This window comes from Telmatherina bonti, assembly GCF_933228915.1.
Source record: "Telmatherina bonti genome assembly, chromosome: 20".
Classification (NCBI taxonomy): domain Eukaryota; kingdom Metazoa; phylum Chordata; class Actinopteri; order Atheriniformes; family Telmatherinidae; genus Telmatherina; species Telmatherina bonti.
This window is the reverse complement of record NC_136618.1, coordinates 8,308,803-8,328,099: the sequence shown is the minus strand read 5'-3', so window position 1 is coordinate 8,328,099 and position 19,297 is coordinate 8,308,803. Positions and strand designations below refer to the sequence as shown.

Here is a 19,297-nt window from a genome sequence, read left to right as displayed (position 1 = left end):
AATTTAATAAATAATAAGTCACTAAATGTAGCATCAGTTTTTCTCATTTAAAGATTAATCAGACAGTTTTCAGTACTCACGTGCTTTATCTTCAGAAGCTTTGATCATCCTGTTGATAACCCAGTAGGACCAGATACAACCACCACAGTTATTAAAAAAACATGGAAAAAGTAGTATCTAAATTTATCACTGGCAGATTCTTAGCCTTTTTGCTATTAGTGGAATCAATAATAAAACATATTGTGATGTGATCATAGTAAACCTGTAACAGATCAAGAATCCCATTAGGCAATTTTAATAGGATTACAGTGTAATGTCGTATAGAAAAATGTCCATTTTCCAAGACAAGAAAAATCACAGTGTGAAAATATGAATTGGTACAACTGCTCTGAAACCATGCTGCCTGCTTCCTTCCCTCTATTTACCTTAGAGTCTCCAGTCTATAGTGTGGACTTTCCAGCAAATCACAAAGCTTCTTCTCTCCTGATTCCTGCAGATTGTTCCAGCTCAAATCCAGTTCTGCAAGATGGGAGGGGTTGTAGTTCAGAGCCAAGACCAGAGAAGCACAACTGACCTCTGACAAATTGCAGGCCTTCAGTCTGAGTGAAAAGATAAAATGAAAATAAAATCAAACACATTCACACTTAAATTTTCAAAGTTATATTTTAAAAATAAAACACATTAAAATCTAGACATACATTAGTGACTGATAAGCTTTTGAAAATAAAATATGTAGATTTTTTTCTTTTCTTACTGACGATTTACATGATGTCAACCTTCTGCAGACATCATGCAAATGTCAGCACAACATTCATAGACCTGCATATACTATTTAGGTTTCAAATAACTGAAGTGAAAAGACACATTTGTGCATTTTTGCCATGTTAAAAGATTTCTGTGCACCTATCCTTTTATTTATTTTACCTGCTTCAGGCAGTGCTGTGACGGTGGCTGGAGCTAATGCCAGCAGCTACTAGGAAAGAGGCAGGGAGCATACTGGGAAGGGCCACTAATATATTGAGTGTCCAGTAAAAATTCCTTATTCCTATGATTTAAGTCGGTATGTAAACAGTTTTACAAGTCAGTCATGGAAGCATTAGCTGTACTTCTTTACCCTGCAAGTGAAACCACACCAAAATAACAAGGAACAGGATATTTTCTACTTCTAACACAAACTCAATTTAACCAAATTAGCTCTTTTGACTGAGGATGTGATTCTGTTCAGTGGAAGGTATTTCAGTTTACGATAACAAAATTTTCAGCTTTCAAGATTGAAGTTTGTTATTTACATAAATTAGCTAATTTGTTATAAACATAATAAAATCTGACAGTGACAGTGAGTCAACTGACCCCAGAATCTTCAGTCTACACTGCAGACTCTTCAGAAAACCACACAACCGCTCCACTCCTGAATCCGTCACCATGTTATAACTCAAGTCCAGTTCTGTCAGATGGGATGGGTTGGACTTCAGAGCTAAGGCCAAAGAATCACAGCTGATCTCTGACAAAGCGCAGTCCACCAATCTGAGCAAAGATGAAATGATGTGAACTGAATCAAACAGGAGGGGGGTTAAACATCCAACAACATAAGTGAAACGTGCGTATCAGTTTTCATGCTCATGTTCCAATTAAAGGAATAATGTTCTCATCTGACAAACTTTGCTATCTACACAAGTTTCTCCATCTATTAAAAAAAGAAAGATGTTAGAATAACTTTTGGAGCAAATGTGGAAAAATTAACATAGACTAACGTAAACAAAGTTGATTAAATTAATGTCCCTTGTAGGTATTATTTTAAAATAACAATAATCAGACATTTTAGGAAATAACCATTAATGACTGCACAAAAGAAAAAAGAAAACTAAATTTACTGTATATTTCCACAGGGACTGTTTTTATTTCTGATTCATCTCATCTCGTCTCTGTTTGACATGACACAATAAATCTCTCCAGTTTCTCTCAGATCTGCAGACTTTTAACAGAAAATGTTACACTGGTAAGAACTCAAAATTTGAACCGATGGCACAAAAAGTTACAGCTTCATGATGAGATCCATGGAGACAGACAGAATTTGTATTCTGGAGCTGAGAAATAAATGCAAGACCATTTTTCTTTTCTGACATCACTGCTAAGAACAGCAATAAAGTAAGAGCCTTGTTACTGCTGTTTGACTGGCTTAAAAATTGGTCTGGGTGTTCTGAAACAGCACTTAACTGGTTTGAGTCCTGTTCAAAAGACTGGGACAATTTTGTGTCCAGAGGTCACTAAATCTGACAGAACGTAAATAACCTGTGGAGTTCAGCAAGGTTCCATCTTTTGGCCACTGCCGTTCAACACTGAAATGCTCCCACTCGCTAAAATTAGAAAAACAGCTAAATATGGTAATGCAGTGTTTCTCAATCCAGTTCCTCAGGACCCCCAGTCCTCAGTGTTTTATAGGTAATCCTACTTCAACATGCCTGAAAGAAATAAAGAGCTCATTAACAGGGTGCAAAGAACTTAAGTTAAGGAATCTGACTCAGGTGTTTTGAAGAAGGAAGATGTCTCAAACGTGCAGGGCAGGGCATCCTGAGGACCTGGATTGGAAAACACTCTGTTCATGTAATTATGCTGATGACACACAAAACCATCACACCAGGAGACAGTTTAAATTTTAATTGTGAAACATTTTTTCAAGATAAAAACTTGATTCATCATCTTTCTCCCTTAACATTCAGACATTTTCAGACATGCAACGTGGTTGTTATTCAGGCTGCGGCTTTCCTCTCCCTCATTCTGGGGGGACAATATGACCATCCCTGCAATCGGAGGTCTCTACCCAGGACTTTGGACCTTTTATTTATTGATTAATTTTTTTTAAATCAGTCCCTGGTTCTTGGAGAGGGCAAAGCTGCATCTGCATTATCACTCAACCCAACCCTGATGTTTTGTACACATACATACACATTTTGTACACATGTTCACCTGATGACGTCTGTTACGTTTTCTGAGAATACTCTAGAATATTTCCTGTTTCTTTACAGGTGTACATGATATTTAGTTTTTCTGTTGAGAATTCATTGCAGCTGCTGTGGCTTGTTCTGTCACCAAATTAAGGATATGATGAACTCATTGACTCCCAACTAACATTACAGCAGATCTCCTTGGCAGCCAGTGACGTAATAGACCTCAACATGACAGAACTGGTCACCAGACCTCCACAATCACTCTCAGTACTGGAGTCCTGCAGCTTCATGACAACATATTTATTATACAAATGGGCAACAAGTGTTTATTAAATCATTTCTGGTACAATAGAAAAAGATGTATAAAAATATGTATAGAGAAGCAACAACAGCTCCAGTGAACTGACCTCAGAGTCTCAAGTCGGCAGTTTGGACTCTCCAGTCCATCACACAGCTTCTTCACACCTGAATCTTCCAGCCAGGTGTTAGTGAGGTGTAACTCTGTCAGATCTGAGGGGTTAGACTTCAGAGCTGAGGCAATGACTTCAACATCAGACTCAGAGAGTTTAATATCAGCAAGTCTGCAATATAAGAAAATGGAGTCAGTTCCAATAAAGGCGAATCTCAAATATAAACAAACTGAATTTGATGACAAAAACATTGAGAAAATGTTTTTATTTCCGTGATTCATCTCATCTCATTCATCTGTGTGACATAACACAATAAATCTCTCTAGTTTCCCTCAGACCTGCAGACTTTTAACAAAATAATTTTTTTCTTAATCTGCAGATGAAGGAGGGAACATGGAGTTACATTAACGCATATACATTTCAACTTTATTCATATCGCGCAAATTTACAACATAATCTCAGGGCACTTCATTAACAAATTGATTTGAGCTGATCCATCATCATCCAATCAGTGTTCATACAAGCCAATTGATCATAAATAATAGCCTCACAAAGGAAACATAACAAGCTGTGTTGGAACTTTACATTGATTCAATTCCCATCTAGAGCTGCACGGGGCAGCGGTCGACAGTGGGAAGAAAAAAAAACGTAACCAGAAGGAAAACCTCCATCAGAACCGGGCCTGGAAGAGCAGCCATCTGCCTCGACCATGTTACATTTGATGTTTCCATAAAGTTCCTGATGTTGCCTTTAAAGAAGAAGGTTTTGTGTGGTAATTAATTTATTTGATCAGATTTTTGAAAGAAAACATCTGAACAACTGGGTGATCCATTCTGTTTCCTTCAGAATCACAGACAGCAGCATTGTTTGTTGTGTGCCGTGAGCAGCCAAACAAAGATCTCTGTTTGGGTCTCAGAGACAACTTCATTCACTGCTCTTTTTGGTTGTTCAAAGAACGTTCTAGGATATGTTTCTGATTCTATCAGCTGTGTACAGTTCTAATACAATGTTTGTGACCATATTTTCCAGAGTGCGACCATGCACGAATACATAAACATTTATAACTTTTTAAACTTTTGTATTGTGGTGAAAATATGGAAGTATGCATGAGCAGCGTGGAAGTTAAATACGCCCTGAAAGCTGAGGAGAGGCAGACTTTCTCTGCTGCTCTCAATCCTTCTAGATAGAACTAGAGGACTGGACTCCTGGGTAACTAGATTTTTGTACTCATGGGAATTGTAACTGTCTAACATTGCAATTACTGTGGGTGTTTGTCAGCTGATTATGTGTTTTATGTGCTGTTGTGTGTCAATTCTCAAAACCATGATAGTACGCACGGTGATGAGACAAATGGTGATGATTATAACATCACAGTCTGCCTCAGAGAGTTTAATATCAGCAAGGATGCCTTGTAAGAAAATGGAGTCAGTTCTAATAAAGAAGAATCTGTATTATAAACAAACTGAATGTGATGACAAACAAAATTTTGTGAAAATGTTTTGATTTCTGTGATTCATCTCATCTCATCTCTGTTTGACATTAAAGAAATCTTTCCAGTTTCTCTCTGACCTGCAAACTGAACAGAATCTTTGTTTCTTAATCTGCAGATGAAGGAGGGAACATGGAGTTCCATTAATGCGTATACATGTTCAATTCAACTTCATTTGTTTTGTATCAATTTACAACATCATCTCAAGGCAGTTTACAGACAAATCCATTTGAACCATCCAATCAGTATTCATACAAGCGGATTGATAATAAATAAGAGCCTCACAAAGGAAACGTAAAAAATTGTACTTGTAGAGTGTTCAGTTCCATTAGATGCACCTGGGAGTGAACATCATTACATGCTCATTGTTGAGTTTAAAACTGGTACACCTTTTGAATTGCTGGGACCTGTCTTGCCACACACATTTAAATCCGGGAAGAATGAGTAATGTATGAAAAGATTGTCCAATATTTACGCTTCTAATGTTGGTTGCTCTAAGACAAAGACTTATTTAGTTGATTTGAAAGAGTTCCTAAACTGTCTGGTCAAGACATTGCATAAGTATTACAAGAACTGATGACTCAAATCAGTGATTCAGTTGCTGAGCTGCAACCTGATAAAACTGAAGGCCCCACCCAGGAACATGTTGGCTCTGTCTCGATTCAGGTTCTGCACACTTCCATGTGCGGATTCGTCGGCTACATGCATCATAGTGGGGCGCCAAGTGCTGTCCAAATTCAAAGGCTCCTTCAAATCCTCCCTTCAAATCCGCACTTAGTTTTGCTCCAGATTAGCTTGAAATAAAGGCAAAAAGCGATGCGTCCTATGGGCCCTCTCTTATCCCAGAATTCATTGTGCGCCTGATAGCAAAGAATGAGCAGCAGAGTGCCGGTGGTGAAGCTAGGCTGTTTATTTTTTTCAAATTTATTTTAATGTATAAGCAAACACATTTGTTCTAGCTGACAAGCGGAAAGCAGCACTGTGTCCAATAACCACTAATGAATTTAATTGAATTTGTCCTCAAATGTCTTTGTCCCTTTCATTAAAGAAAAGGCTGAATATATAACAGTCACTCAAATAACTGGAGACTGAAATAAGGAACAATTACTAAAACTCATAATTTAGTGATATAACACACTGTTTTGTCATTAAAATTGACTTAAAGAAAAAAAATAAACAAATCGGTCCTGAACAAATTAGACCACTTTTCTGATGAACAGTGGGACAAAATACCTGTCAACAGGTGCAGAAGTCTGACTGAGAGGAACAGAAAACACCTGCTTGTGGTGGAAACGTTAAAGGATTGTTATTAAAAAAAAAAAAAAAAAAAAAAAAAAAAAAAAAATATATATATATATATATATATATATATATATATATATATATATATATATATATATATATATATATATATATATATATTAGTCTATGACAGATCTAAAATATATTATTTTATCATATTTGTTTTTTTTTAAACTTTCTATTGAACCAGAATGAGAAAATGATGTAATGATTTTCATAAAATTTGGAATTTAGTATTTTGTCAATTTCAGCAAATTTTTGAGGATGACTGTATATGTGTCTACCAACATACCCCCACATACACACCCCAACCCATCTACCATCCCACAATCGCAGCCGACCCAGTATCCCCAAGGCCCAGCAGAAGTATGTGCCTCCAGTAAAACCAGCCCAGATCCAGGCCTACCAGACAACATTCTTCCCTCCTCTAAATCCCACCCCTGGCAAAGCCCCGGAAATAGAGGTGTGAGAGGACCCCCATCCCCCCGGAACGAGAACTGAATGTTGTAATAAGGAAGGAGGAATTTTACCAAGCTTGTGCATTACTACAGACTTCTACTACTTCAATTCGCTAGAGAGAATTTAACTGGAAATGTATCATTAAAATCTTTATCACACCACATGTGAAGAGTAAACAGCTCCAAATTCAACAAGCTTGTTCGAGAGAATGTGGCAGTGTTGAAGCTCACCACACTCATATCTTCTGGACTTGTCCTAAAATCCAATCATACTGGATCTCTGTCAATACTATAATACAAAAGGTTCTTGGATATAATGTCCCAAGAGAATGTACCGTGATGTATTTGAGAAATATTCACAGAGTAGTATGGGGGGAGGACCAATTCCTAACTCAGATCCTTCTATCTGCAGCACGGAAGGCTATAACAAAACTTTGGCTGAAACCTAAAGCCCTGGATAAGGATCAGTGGACTAACATAAAAAACGACATATCACAGATGGAGAAATTAACCTATATGAAGAGGTTAAAAGAATCTGATTACAATAAAAAGTGGGAGAAGTGGATTTCTTTTGTAAATTTGGATACTTAATAATCAATCTTGTCTGGTGCTGGCTATGTATATGCTGTAATGTCACCTGTAGACTTTGTGATACTGTAATGTCACCTGTAGACTTTGTGATACATTTGCAAACTATGGTATCCTGTCTCTTGTTTTTTCTACATGAGTGACCTAATTTCAAAATACATTTGTGAACATATCTTCATGTATATATACCAGTTGTTTATTTACTTTTTCTGAATTGGATGTGATCTCCTCTGACTCCACACCTTGTTCTTTTCAATGTTTTTTCTGTGTTTGCCCTAACCTTTATCATGGTCAGGGCAAATATCTCTTCTTACAATGAATAGATAAACTCACTTGATATATCCCATACAGATGATTCCAATCGTGTTTTCAAGTAAAATAATCACCTCAACAGCTGACTGAGTTCATTCATGTGGAGTAAACGCAGACCAAAACTTAAACTCAGCACTTTGCAGATACCAGGTAATGAGGGAGGTCTGGACTTTCAAAATATTAAGGTTAATCAGTTATGTTGTCATCTTAAATACACTGCTCAAAAAAATAAAAAGAACATGAAAGTAACACGTATGAATAAATTATTTTCATGAAATACTTTGTTCTTTCCATAGTTGAATGCACTGTCAATAAAATCTCACAAAAATTATCAATGAAAATCAAATGTATCAATCCATGGAGGTCTGGATTTTGAGTTATACTCAAAATGAAAGTGGAAAAACACACTACAGGTCGATCCAACTTTGATGTAATGTCCTTTAAACAAGTCAAAATGAGGGTCAGTAGTGTGTGTGGCCTCCGTGTGCCTGTATGACCTCCCTACAATGCCTGGACATGCTCCTAAAGAGGCGGCCGATGTTCTCCTGAGGGATCTCCTCCCAGACCTGGACTAAAGCATCCGCCAACTCCTGGACAGTCTGTGGTGCAACTTGGCGTTGGTATTCCTTTAATTTTTTTTTAACAGTGTATATTAATGACTGAGTCATAAATTACCCAAATTCTATATGGTTGGATATTGAGAACTCAATGACAAATTATGATATAAAGTACCTGTTGTTTTTTGATCAGTTCAAAAATGTTAAGCGAAGTTGAAATAATCCTGTTACACTGAAGATCATTAAGGCCTGGCGCCTAGTATGTCGACTTGAAGGGAGGTCAAAGGTCACCTCTATATTTACCCCAGTGATTTGTGTATTTTAAATTTTTTACTTTTATTTTAGATTTTTGTTTTGTGTCCAGATTTTCTTTATTTTTTTTATGTGCAGTGTTTAATTTAAATTGTGTAGTGTTGTTTGTTGCTTTACTGTTTAGCACTTTGGGCAGCTGCTGCGGTAGAAATGTGCTATATAAATAAAGTTTAACTTGAACTTGAATAACCCTGACTTCCAGCCTGGTTTCACAGATAAATGTGTCATTATATGGTTGGATAAAGGGGTTAAAATGCTTAAAGATGTGTTTTTCAGCAGTACCCTTATGTCATTTGGACAATTATCTGATCAGTATAACATCCCTAAGCAGGACCTTTTCTGGTACCTGCAGTTGAGACATTATATCCAACACATCACTACATTAACTGGAAACCTGCAAGTATCTGCGGTTGAAAAGTTATTTAATGCGGGAAGTCTTCTATAAGCATGTTATATAAAATAGTGTCATCTGTAACCCCATCACCACTACACAGATTGAGAAGCACATGGGAGACACAAATGTCTGTTGTTATGATGATGATTGGAAAAGTGTTTGGAGATGTGCTAAATACATTTCAGTATGTAACAGAGTCAGATCTATACAACTTAAAATTAATCACAGGGTGCATATTTCTCCTAATCATAGACATAACTATATTCTAATTTCTCTCCCCTGTGCCTGAAATGTAAAATGGAAGCTGGTAGTTTGATACTTCTGCAGTTTTGCACATGACCAAGAGCAATGTATTGATCTGACATACTCTGTGAAACACAGAAGATATTGGGACTAAACCTGGATTTGGATCCATTGTCCCTCATTTTGAGACTCCTGAGCAAGCATGCTATGTCTAAGGATGGAAAGAGATTTGCTGCAAGAAAGAACATTTTATTGCAGTGGATCAGTGAAAATGGCCAATTGGTCAAGGCTGGCAGAAGGTTTTACTGGACTTAGTTTCACTGGAATACTTAACGTGTCTAATACAGTCAAAGACTGACCATTTTTTTTCTATTTGGGATCCTTATTTAAGATATGTGAAACCTGAAATCTCAACTCTTCTGTTCAGGGGATTTTCCTAATTGTGCATGCCATGTCATGTTTTTTCTTTTTTTTGTTATGAGTCTGAGCCATTGAGTGTTTGTTGGTGGTTGTTTGTTTTGTAAAGTTCAAAAACCAAATAAAAAAAAATCTATATATTTTTGAAAGTAGCTTCAAAGCATTGAGATTTAAGAATTCTGGTAATCTTGATAGGTAGTTGTAAGTTTAATTGATTAGGGGTGTATTTCTTACTGAAAATAAATTTAATTTGGTGGTATTCTAAGAATTTGGTGTTGCTGATTTTGTATTGAGAAGTAATTGCATTAAATGACAGAAAGTTTCCATTTTCCATGATATGTTCTGTTTTATTCCTTTATTTTTCCACGGAGGGAAGTTTTGCAGGATGTTGGGATTGTTCCAGATTTCCCTCCTAATATTAACATGTCTGCTGCATGTCTAAACCCACCAGGGGTGCAGAGGTATGTTGTGGAGCATGTTGTCAGGGGAGATAATATATTTTATCTCATAGATTGCCGACATTGTCTGGAAGAGAACTCCGGCCACAGCATGAAGTGGATTTAGACACCTGGCGTTCTGCTGCAGAGCTCATCCTGAAGGGCCCGCCATTTCTGGCCCCCAAAAGAAGAGACAGATTCTGAATAGCTTGCTGCCACCTGCTGCAGATTGATCCAGATCTACCTGCTGAAATATTCAGCTTATGGGAGAGCACAGGATGGGGAGGAGCTACACATGAAATTCATGGACGCACTTCAAGATGCAGGTGAGAAGCCATCTGCCTCAGCTATTGCAGAAACTCCAAGTCTCCCTCAGCCTGGCTTCAAAGCGGGGAGGAGTCAAACCCAGTGATGTGAACAGGTACCTGCTGAGCCAGTTCTGCAGAGGATGCTGGGATAATGTCCTAATTTCTGAGCTCTAGCTGAATGAAAGCAGTACTAACCCACCTTCATTTGCTGAATTGTTGCTATTGTTAAGAACAGCGGAAGATTGGGAAGCCAGCAAAACTCAGGAGATGAAACAACGTTTGGTACCGTCCAAGCAACAAGTCTTGGCTCAGGCACAGTTTGCAGTTGAAGAGGAAAAAGGAGTGTGTGCTGCACTGTCCACTCCAACAAAACAAAACAACTGGCTGCTGTAAGTGCCTCCCTCCACTCTCAGTCCTGTCAGTTCTGTGCATCACAAATCAAAAGCAGTTTCACATGCTCCATCTTCTAGTCCAAAGCCTGGTTTCTGTTTCTGCTGTGGTGAGGATGGACACTTTAGGCTACAATGTGAGAACCACTCCCAACCGAGCACTTGTAAACACTAAGTGCAAACAGTTCAATGAAAAGAAGCAGAAATGGCATAATGCTTCTTCTCATGAACATTTTAACTAGATTTAGTTCCTGTCTTGGGACAGGAACTGTGCAGGACCGATTCTACACATGCTCTGAGCATTTCAGAATTTCTGACAAACAGATGAAGTGGGAAAAACTGCTGATCTACTCTGACTGATAAAGTTCATGAACACATTAACTCACCGAAACTTCCTGCAGTTCCTCACAGCTGGGATCAGTCTCCATCGTCCTCCTGCTGTTGTGTTGTACTTCATCAGGTCCAACTCATCCAGAACCTCCTCTGACATCTGCAGCATGTAGGCCAGAGCTGAGCAGTGGTAACCTGAGAGTTTCTTCTCTGACTTCAGGAGCTCTTGGATCTCCTGATAAAATGAGAGGTCGTTCATCTCCATCAGACAGTGGACGATGTTGATGCTTCTGTCAGGACTGATGTCATCAGTCTTCATCTTCTTCAGGTTTTCAGTGACTCTCTTTATAGTTTCTGGACTGTTCTCTGTCTGACCCATCAGACCTGCTAAGAGTCTCTGGTTGGACTGCAGAGAGAGGCCATGAAGGAAGCGAGTAAACAGATCCAGGTGGCCATTTTTACTTTGAAAGGATGCTGTCAAGACCTTCTGTAGGAAGTCGTCTAGAGATGACTTTTTGTATTCTGAACCCAGGAAGTCCTCCAGCCCCTCTGTCTTCTTGTTGATGTAACAGTGCATCATGTAGACTGCAGCCAGAAACTCCTGAACACTCAGATGAACGAAGCAGTAAACTGCTTTCTGGAAGATCACACACTCTCTTCTGAAGATCTCAGTACAAACTCCTGAGAACATCGAGGCCTCTGTGACATCAAGACCACACTGCTCCAGGTCTTCTTGGTAGAACACGATGTTTCCTTTCTCCAGATGTTCAAACGCCAGCCTCCCCAGCTTCAGAAGAACTTCCCTGTCAGCCTCCGTCAGCTCCTGTGGACTCGTCTCATGTCCCTCATGGTACTTGTTCTTCTTCCTCTTTGTCTGGACCATCAGGAAGTGTGAGTACATGTCCGTCATGGTCTTGGGCAGCTCTCCTCTCTGCTCTGTGGTCAACATGTCCTCCAGAACTGTAGCAGTGATCCAGCAGAAGACTGGGATTCCACACATGATGTGGAGGCTCCTGGATGTCTTCATGTGGGAGATGATTCTGCTGGACATCTCTTCATCACTGAATCTCCTCCTGAAGTACTCCTCCTTCTGGACATCAGTGAAGCCTCGTACCTCTGTTACCCTGTCAACACATGTAGGAGGGATCTGATTGGCTGCTGCAGGTCTGGAAGTGATCCAGATGAGAGCCGAGGGCAGCAGATTCCCCTTGATGAGGTTTGTCAGCAGCACGTTGACTGAAGACTTCTGTGTGACATCAGAAACAAGCTCAGTGTTGTTGAAGTCCAGTGAAAGTCTGCTTTCATCCAGACCATCAAAGATGAAGAGAAGTTTCCAGACAGCCAGCTGCTCTGCTGGGATCTTCTGGAATGTTGGATGGAAAACATGGAGCAGCTGGAGAAGACTGTACTGATCCTCTCTGATCAAGTTCAGCTCCCTGAATGAAAGCAGAACCACCACACTGACATCTTGGTTCTCCAAGCCCTCTGCCCAGTCCAGAGTGAACTTCTGCACTGAGAAGGTTTTTCCAACACCAGCGACGCCGTTGGTCAGAACCACTCTGATTGGTCCATGTTGGTCAGGTAAGGCTTTAAAGATGTCCTGGCATCTGATTGGAGTGTCATGGAGTGTCTTAGTCTTGAAAACTGCCTCAAGTTGCCAAACTTCAGGTTGGTTATTGATGTCTTCACTCTGTCCCTCGGTAATATAAAGCTCAGTGTAGATTTTCTTGAGGCTTTTTCTTCCTGTTTCAGCAATTCCTTCGGTGACATGTTCACATCTCCTCCTCAGACAGATCTTATAGTCATCTAAAACCTCCTGCAGACCAACATCTGCTGGAAAAGAACAAATGAGAAACAAAAATTCACCAATTATAATAGTGTAACAATTATGCTACATCAGGGATGGGTAACTCAGATCCTCAAGGGCTACAGTCCTGCAAATGTTAGGAGTTTCCCTGCTGCAATGCACTTGACAGACATCAGACTTAATTAGCAGACTTGTGCAGAGATTTACATCAAACAGGTTTGCTGAATACCCAATGATTTGAGTCGGGTGTGTTGCAGCAAAAGATCTTCTAACATCTGCAGGACTGCAGCCATTGAGGACCAGAGTTGCCCACCTCTGTGCTAGAGACAACTTCTGCAGGAAGGGTCATAGCCATTTGCATTTTCTGAGGCAGCTGAGATGATTCAACATTTGCTGAATGATGCTCAGTACCATTTTTTACATTTTCCACTAAGGCAGAGGAATGAGGGTGGCCGATACTATCAAACTTAACATGCAACCATAAAGTCAGTCATGCGCATGAGGAGTTGAACTCTGATAGCAGTGTCAAAATGAAGGAAATTAAATTAAGGCCCATACTGGACAGCCCTTTACACCCTCTCTACAACATGCAGGTCAATCTCAGGAGTACATTTAGCAACTGACTGATTCCATCACTGGTGGTCATTTAAATCCATAATTCCGCACCATAGAGTATGCCTTTGTCACTCTCTTATGAATATTGTATCAACCCTATTATTTTCTATTTCATCTATTCCAGCTTCTTTATTTAGCGAGGATGTTTCAGTCTCTGACTGCAGAAGCTGCTCAGCGCCTCCATAATCTCATGCACAGTTTGATGGAGGTTGGAATCTGTGTGATCTATGTGTCACAGTATTAAAGCTGGGGTAGGTAATGTTGCTCAGAGCCATCTTTTTTTACTCTGGGTAATACAGTTCCTCACCCTGATAGTAGTCTATACATTCTGTAATCATGAACAATAAGAAATACAGTTAAACCCTTCAGTTTACTGTAAATCTGTAAAAATTCTGACCAATCCAAATCTTCAAACTGAAAGGAAGTTGTCCATTTCTTATATTTCGTAAGCCTCTTCTCCCGGCTCCCCTCCTCCCCTCCCACAGCGCATACCTGATAGCAACACCCTGCATATAAACAGCATGTTAGGATAAGAATATAAAGTAGTGAAGAAGAAACTTGGAAGGCAAACATGGTTGAGAAAATGCAAGAAGGATGTCCCTGGCCCTGCTCAGTTTATTTGCCTCCTCCCGCTAAACATCAAAGAAAGAGAAAATCATTGGTGGAAAAAGCTGTGGATAAAAAAGCCTTAGATTATGCAAGGAGCAAAACCAGAGGGGAAGGAGCCAAGACAGGGTGCCACTTCCAGATCCCGCTAGCTCCCCAACATTACCTACCCCAACTTTAAAACAGGTGGACAGAAAAGTCTTACCTGGTGAAGTCATGATCTGACTTGTTGTCTGCAACTGCTCTTCACATATACTAGTCCTTTTCCTCCTGTGAACAAATTTTCGCATTACAGACATAACTTTTGATATCTATTTTTACTACGTGGGTTAAAAGGATTAATGTAGTTAAACTCCATTGCAGTGGACAAAGAGAATGGAAGAGATTCATTTGACTTGAAAGACCCATAAACAAAGGGCACAAAATGTTGTGTTCCTGCCAAGCAGCAACCTCCAGCGGTTAAAAGTGAAGCCTATGCGGAAGTGCATAAAACTGCAGTTCCCCCTTCATCCACTAGGGGCTGGCTACAAAACAGAGCAAATCTCCATAGACTCTCATGTTAAAAAGGCCAACTTTACAGCAGAAATAAACATGTTTATAGCCTGGTTCAAAAATCCATTTTCGGTTTATAGATCAGGTTTACCTTCACAACAACTGTGGGGGAAGTGAATTTTTTTCTAACTCATCCATTTAAAAGTAATTTAATCTCGAAGTTTGGCATATTTAGGGGGGGTGTCCTTTTGATTGACAGGTAACAATCTCCCGCTTCAAGTCAGAAGAACGTAGAACAGCCGGGGTTTTTAGACGGATGACAACGTGACTTAACTTTAGCCCGCTTACCTCCATTAGCTGGTTAGCTCGTGTTAGCTCCGAGTTAGCTCGGTTAGCTTTTAGCTACAGAAAGCTCGGAGTTTGGTCGATGTCAATCATCCACCATGACGCTCACAGCCCCCCTCTCAGCTCCACCTCTTTGCCCATATATGTATTTTTCAGGCGAGACGACACGCATGACGCTGCCAAGATGGCGATGGTTGGAACCGCCCACCGAGCTTCAATTCAGCTCTTCAGAAACCTATGGGTGACGTCACGGGGGCTATGACCATCTCTTTACATACAGTCTATGGTTCCTGTTAAAGGACTATTACACAATGCTACATTACAGTAGATAGTCAAAATAATATAGTTTTCATCCTGCTTGTAGAACACTGGAGGTTTTTTACTGTTAACTATCCTGTCCACTGTCCCTTGTGCATGCATTGTGATGGTGGTTTGTATCAAACAGAAGAGTGAATGTATGTTGATTTTACTTATAATTATGTTTCTGCACGGACTCTGGATGTTCCCACTGTCCAAAAATATGATAGTTTAATCGTTTATTGTAAATTCATGCAAGGACTGATTGTGAGCCTGGATGGTTGTTTGTCTAATTCATGTCTGTGGTGTTTCTGAGATGGAGTGGGACCCATCCCTGTCCAGCCTGCCTATCAGGATAATAGCTAGAATAAATTCCAGGACTTTCTGGGTTTACAGAGAAAATTCAGAAATAAGCTGATTAAATAAGATTTTATCTTTAAAGCGACTTAAGACTAGTTTTGTTGTGAACTAGCATTACATAAATCTGTCAGTGCAAATACAAAATTGTCTGAAAATTGTCAGTTGTCTATCATGGAATATCATCCCTGCTCCTCAGAACAAAGAAGATCCGGCTGAGGTGCTTTGAGGATCTGATAAAGATGCTTCCTAGGCAACTCCCATAGGGGGTATTTCAGACATATCCCACCAGAAAAAGGCTTCAAAAAGACAACTCTTAGTTGTCCTAGAAAATCCTGCTGTATCCTAAGAAGGGTTACTGGAGGTGGAGTGACTGAAAGACCCCTGGAGATGTGTCCTAAGACTATTGTCCCTGCTTTCAGTTATCAGAGGCAGAACATGAGTGACTGAATGGACAAAAAATGGCAGTTTCTTACTTTGTGTCTGAGGGTCCAGGTACATCACTGATGTCCTCATAATCATCCAAGGGCCAATTACTCATCTTCAATTAGTCTAAAAAAAGAAACAGAAACACCAAAAACACTGAAATCAGCTGTTTTTCCAATTTGATTGGTTTTGGTTTTATAAGCAAGAAGAGAAATTTTCAGAGAAATAAGATGTTATTTCTCAGTCTGTATGGAGTGAAAGTGACACACCTGGACTTGCTGTCAGTCAGGATGTACTCACACTGATAACTGCTGACAAAGATGCACAGCAGTGATTTCCCCGAACATCATAGAAGTCTTGAGGAGATTTCATGATTCCACTTAAACACTGGTTTAAATGGAAGTTTGTCACACTTCATTCAACTACATTTTATTCACCTTGACGGTTCACATATATCCTGCCAGTTACGTGGAGATCCTGTTATGGAGAAATAGGGAAATATTTAGTAGTGTTTATGTTTTCAAAGTGCTTATGCTATAGACAAAGGAAGACTTTGCTGAATAATAAAAGTTGTTGCTTTCTTTATCAAGCAGACCAACAACTACCAAACATCCAATAATTTAATCTAAACATTGAATCAGAAAACAGATCAGTGCCGTGCAATGGAGAACTCTGATTAAGTCTTTAACGATGCCTTAAAACAAGCAGTTCAGTTCTCTCTCGTCCTTCTCTGCAGACCACAGATCCAGAGAGGAAATCCACACAAACAGTGAGACAGAGAAGCAGTCGGCCGACTAATAATGATGTTTTAACACTCACTCTGTTTTAGTTTTTACTTTTCATTCTTCTTCTCTGACGATTTAAGATGGAGCCTGTACTGTCACGTTTGTGTTTCTGTCACAGTCCTTCCTGGTTTGAGCTGAACAAGTATGTAGCTCCTCCTTCATGAAGGAAGTGGAATGTGTTTGTGTGTGTGTTTGTGTGTGCATGTGTGTGTGTATGTGTGAGTGTATGTGAGTGTGTGTGTGTGTGTGTGTGTGTGTGTGTGGGGGGGGGGGGGGGGGGGGGTTCTTTGCAAGTTCAAAGTATCTCTAATAAACAATAAGTAATGCTTTGTTTCAGACACAGAAGGAAGTTTTATATGAACAGTAGATAACAGAAGTTAAACAATAATAATAATAAAAAAAAATCAAATTAAAAGACTCGGGTTAGCTAGTCCAGACCAGAGTCCAGACTACAGACCAGGGAAGAGTCTAGACCAGAATCCAGTTCAGAGTTCAAACCAGAGTCCAGACAAAACATGGAAAACAGCATTTAGTTGTTTTGCTGCTAACAAGTGGAACAAACTGCAGTGGAGATAAAACTCACAGCACATCTTTTCTCCTGCATCTATGTATAAAATCTGCTGGGAACATTTTAACTGACGTTGGTGTTAATAATTTTAGTGAAGCTGAGTTTTTATTATGTGATTTTTACTATTTGTAGCTGTCTTTTACAACTTACTAATGTGTTTTTGCACCATTGGGATTTAATGTTATATTTGTCTTGAATGCTATTGTATAGCAAAACTGTTTAATTTCCATATTAAATGTTGGAAAATGTGTTAAATGCAAAGTGAGGTAAATAATTAAAATCCATCAGAAGTCATTTTTTTCTGCTTGCTCGACAGTAAAGTGTTTATTTTATCTGTGTTTTACCTGTTTTAGCTGTATGCTTGCCACTTATTCTAAACAACTTGTTAAGTTTTTTCTATTCTGGTTTTTGGGTTATGCTTCCTCATAACAGCATCGAGTAACACGCCTGATGTAAGAATTGATGTGAAATGAGCTGTGGCTTGAGGGCCATTTTGTGTAATTTATCTGTATGAATTTGTGATAGATCATGAATGATCAGCTGTGTGTTTTTAATCTGGGAGGATATGAGGCCTTTTTTCAATTTGATGTCAAAATTCTTTTAATATATTTGATCACTGTGTAATATAAAGCACCGTGTGCTCTTCAGAGCTGTATTTTGATGTGATGATTTGATTAGAGTGTCTAGTCCAATGAGAGTTTTCATGTTACACAAGCTAAACATTTGCAAGAACTTCTAAAAGTGAAGAAAGTAGCCTACTATGATATTAGATCTGTTCTGCTGTGTAGGCGTTTTTGCTCTTTTGGGGAAAAAAAAAAAAGTTGGAAATAAATGTAAAAATACGTTTCAAATGATTTCAGGTTACAGAACAAAAGAAGCATCAACACATCATCCTGACGTCATTTCTGGTTGCAAGTCTTCTTCAGGTGATGATCACTTCTGTGTGTGATGGGCGGTCCTTCACATCTTTGTTTTATTTAAATATATCCAGGTTTCTTAACATGTGCGTACTATCATATTTAATCACTTATCGTTTATTATCATGTTTTTCAGCAAAGTTCAAAAACCTTCACTAGATGTTCATGTGACGCAGACTTGTCATAAAAGTCCAACAAACCTCGTAAGTTGCTCTGAGTGTCAGGAGCACAGTTGACAGTAAAATCAAGGTCCCACTCACAATTAACTTTATCAATGAAGCTTTTAATCGGGATCATTGTTTTCCAACAAACAATCATGAAGACAGACAGAAACTAACTCAGATCCTGATCCGACTGGGACCGAGCGTCTGATTCCTGCAGGTTTCTAAGAACAGATGTTCTGAGCTGCAGGCAGCTTCAGGTTTTACTCTTCTTCACTGATTCATTACAGCAGAACAAAGACCTGAAGCTGAAACACAAACAGCTTTATTTGAGGTTCAGGTGTTCTGACAGGCAGGGGTCCACCTCATTCAGAGCAGCGATCAGAGCGGAGCTGGCCCGAGACCCCTTCTTACGCACCATGTCGATCACATGTCTGGCCTTTTCTGCCCTGTTGAAGGTTCGAGCAGACTCCATCTCATGATCAGTTATCACCCCCTGGTCCAGCAGTTTGTCCAGCAGATTGAGCAGAACTGGATTAGACACTCTGTCGACAAACTCGGAGCGACGCGATGCCAGCTTTGCTTCTGATGTGACGGCCTGAGCCTGAGCCTGAGCCGGAGCATCCAGAGTCTCTTCCGGGACAGAATCTGGAGGAGGAGGCAAGACAAGACACGGATGAGTCCAAATGCTGCAGGGCTTCAAGATGAAGTTTCAAAGATAAACACTGAGAAATGAGACGAGCTTCGGCGTTTTATCTAATCCACATCTGAGGTGGACCAGGAGAGGCGGGCAGAACATAGAGGTGTGTGTATTTACAATACACTTTACAGGAAAGAACATAAATAAACCACTAAAAGAATGAAAGATTTAATTATAAATAAGCATATTTTTGCAACTCCTTGTATGACTTAACATGAATTATAATCTGATCAAGGCTTCACTGTGAGGAAACAGTATGTAAGAGGAAAATCAGCCTTATTTTGTTTTATCTGTACAAGCAGCCTCTTGCTGGCTTTTCAGAATTTCAGA

General features: G+C 39.5%; 1 protein-coding gene across 1 annotated transcript; it reads right to left on the bottom strand.

Moving 5' to 3' along the window:
• Positions 1-421: 421 nt before the first annotated feature.
• LOC306770686 (NLR family CARD domain-containing protein 3-like) lies at positions 422-16,208 on the bottom strand (the record flags this gene model as incomplete). Its single annotated transcript, XM_079259586.1, has 5 exons — positions 422-599; positions 1,351-1,524; positions 3,353-3,526; positions 10,948-12,782; positions 16,137-16,208. The coding sequence occupies 5 exons, from the start codon at positions 16,206-16,208 to the stop codon at positions 422-424; spliced, it is 2,433 nt and encodes an 810-aa protein (XP_079115712.1).
• Between the last annotated feature and the right edge of the window lie 3,089 nt (positions 16,209-19,297).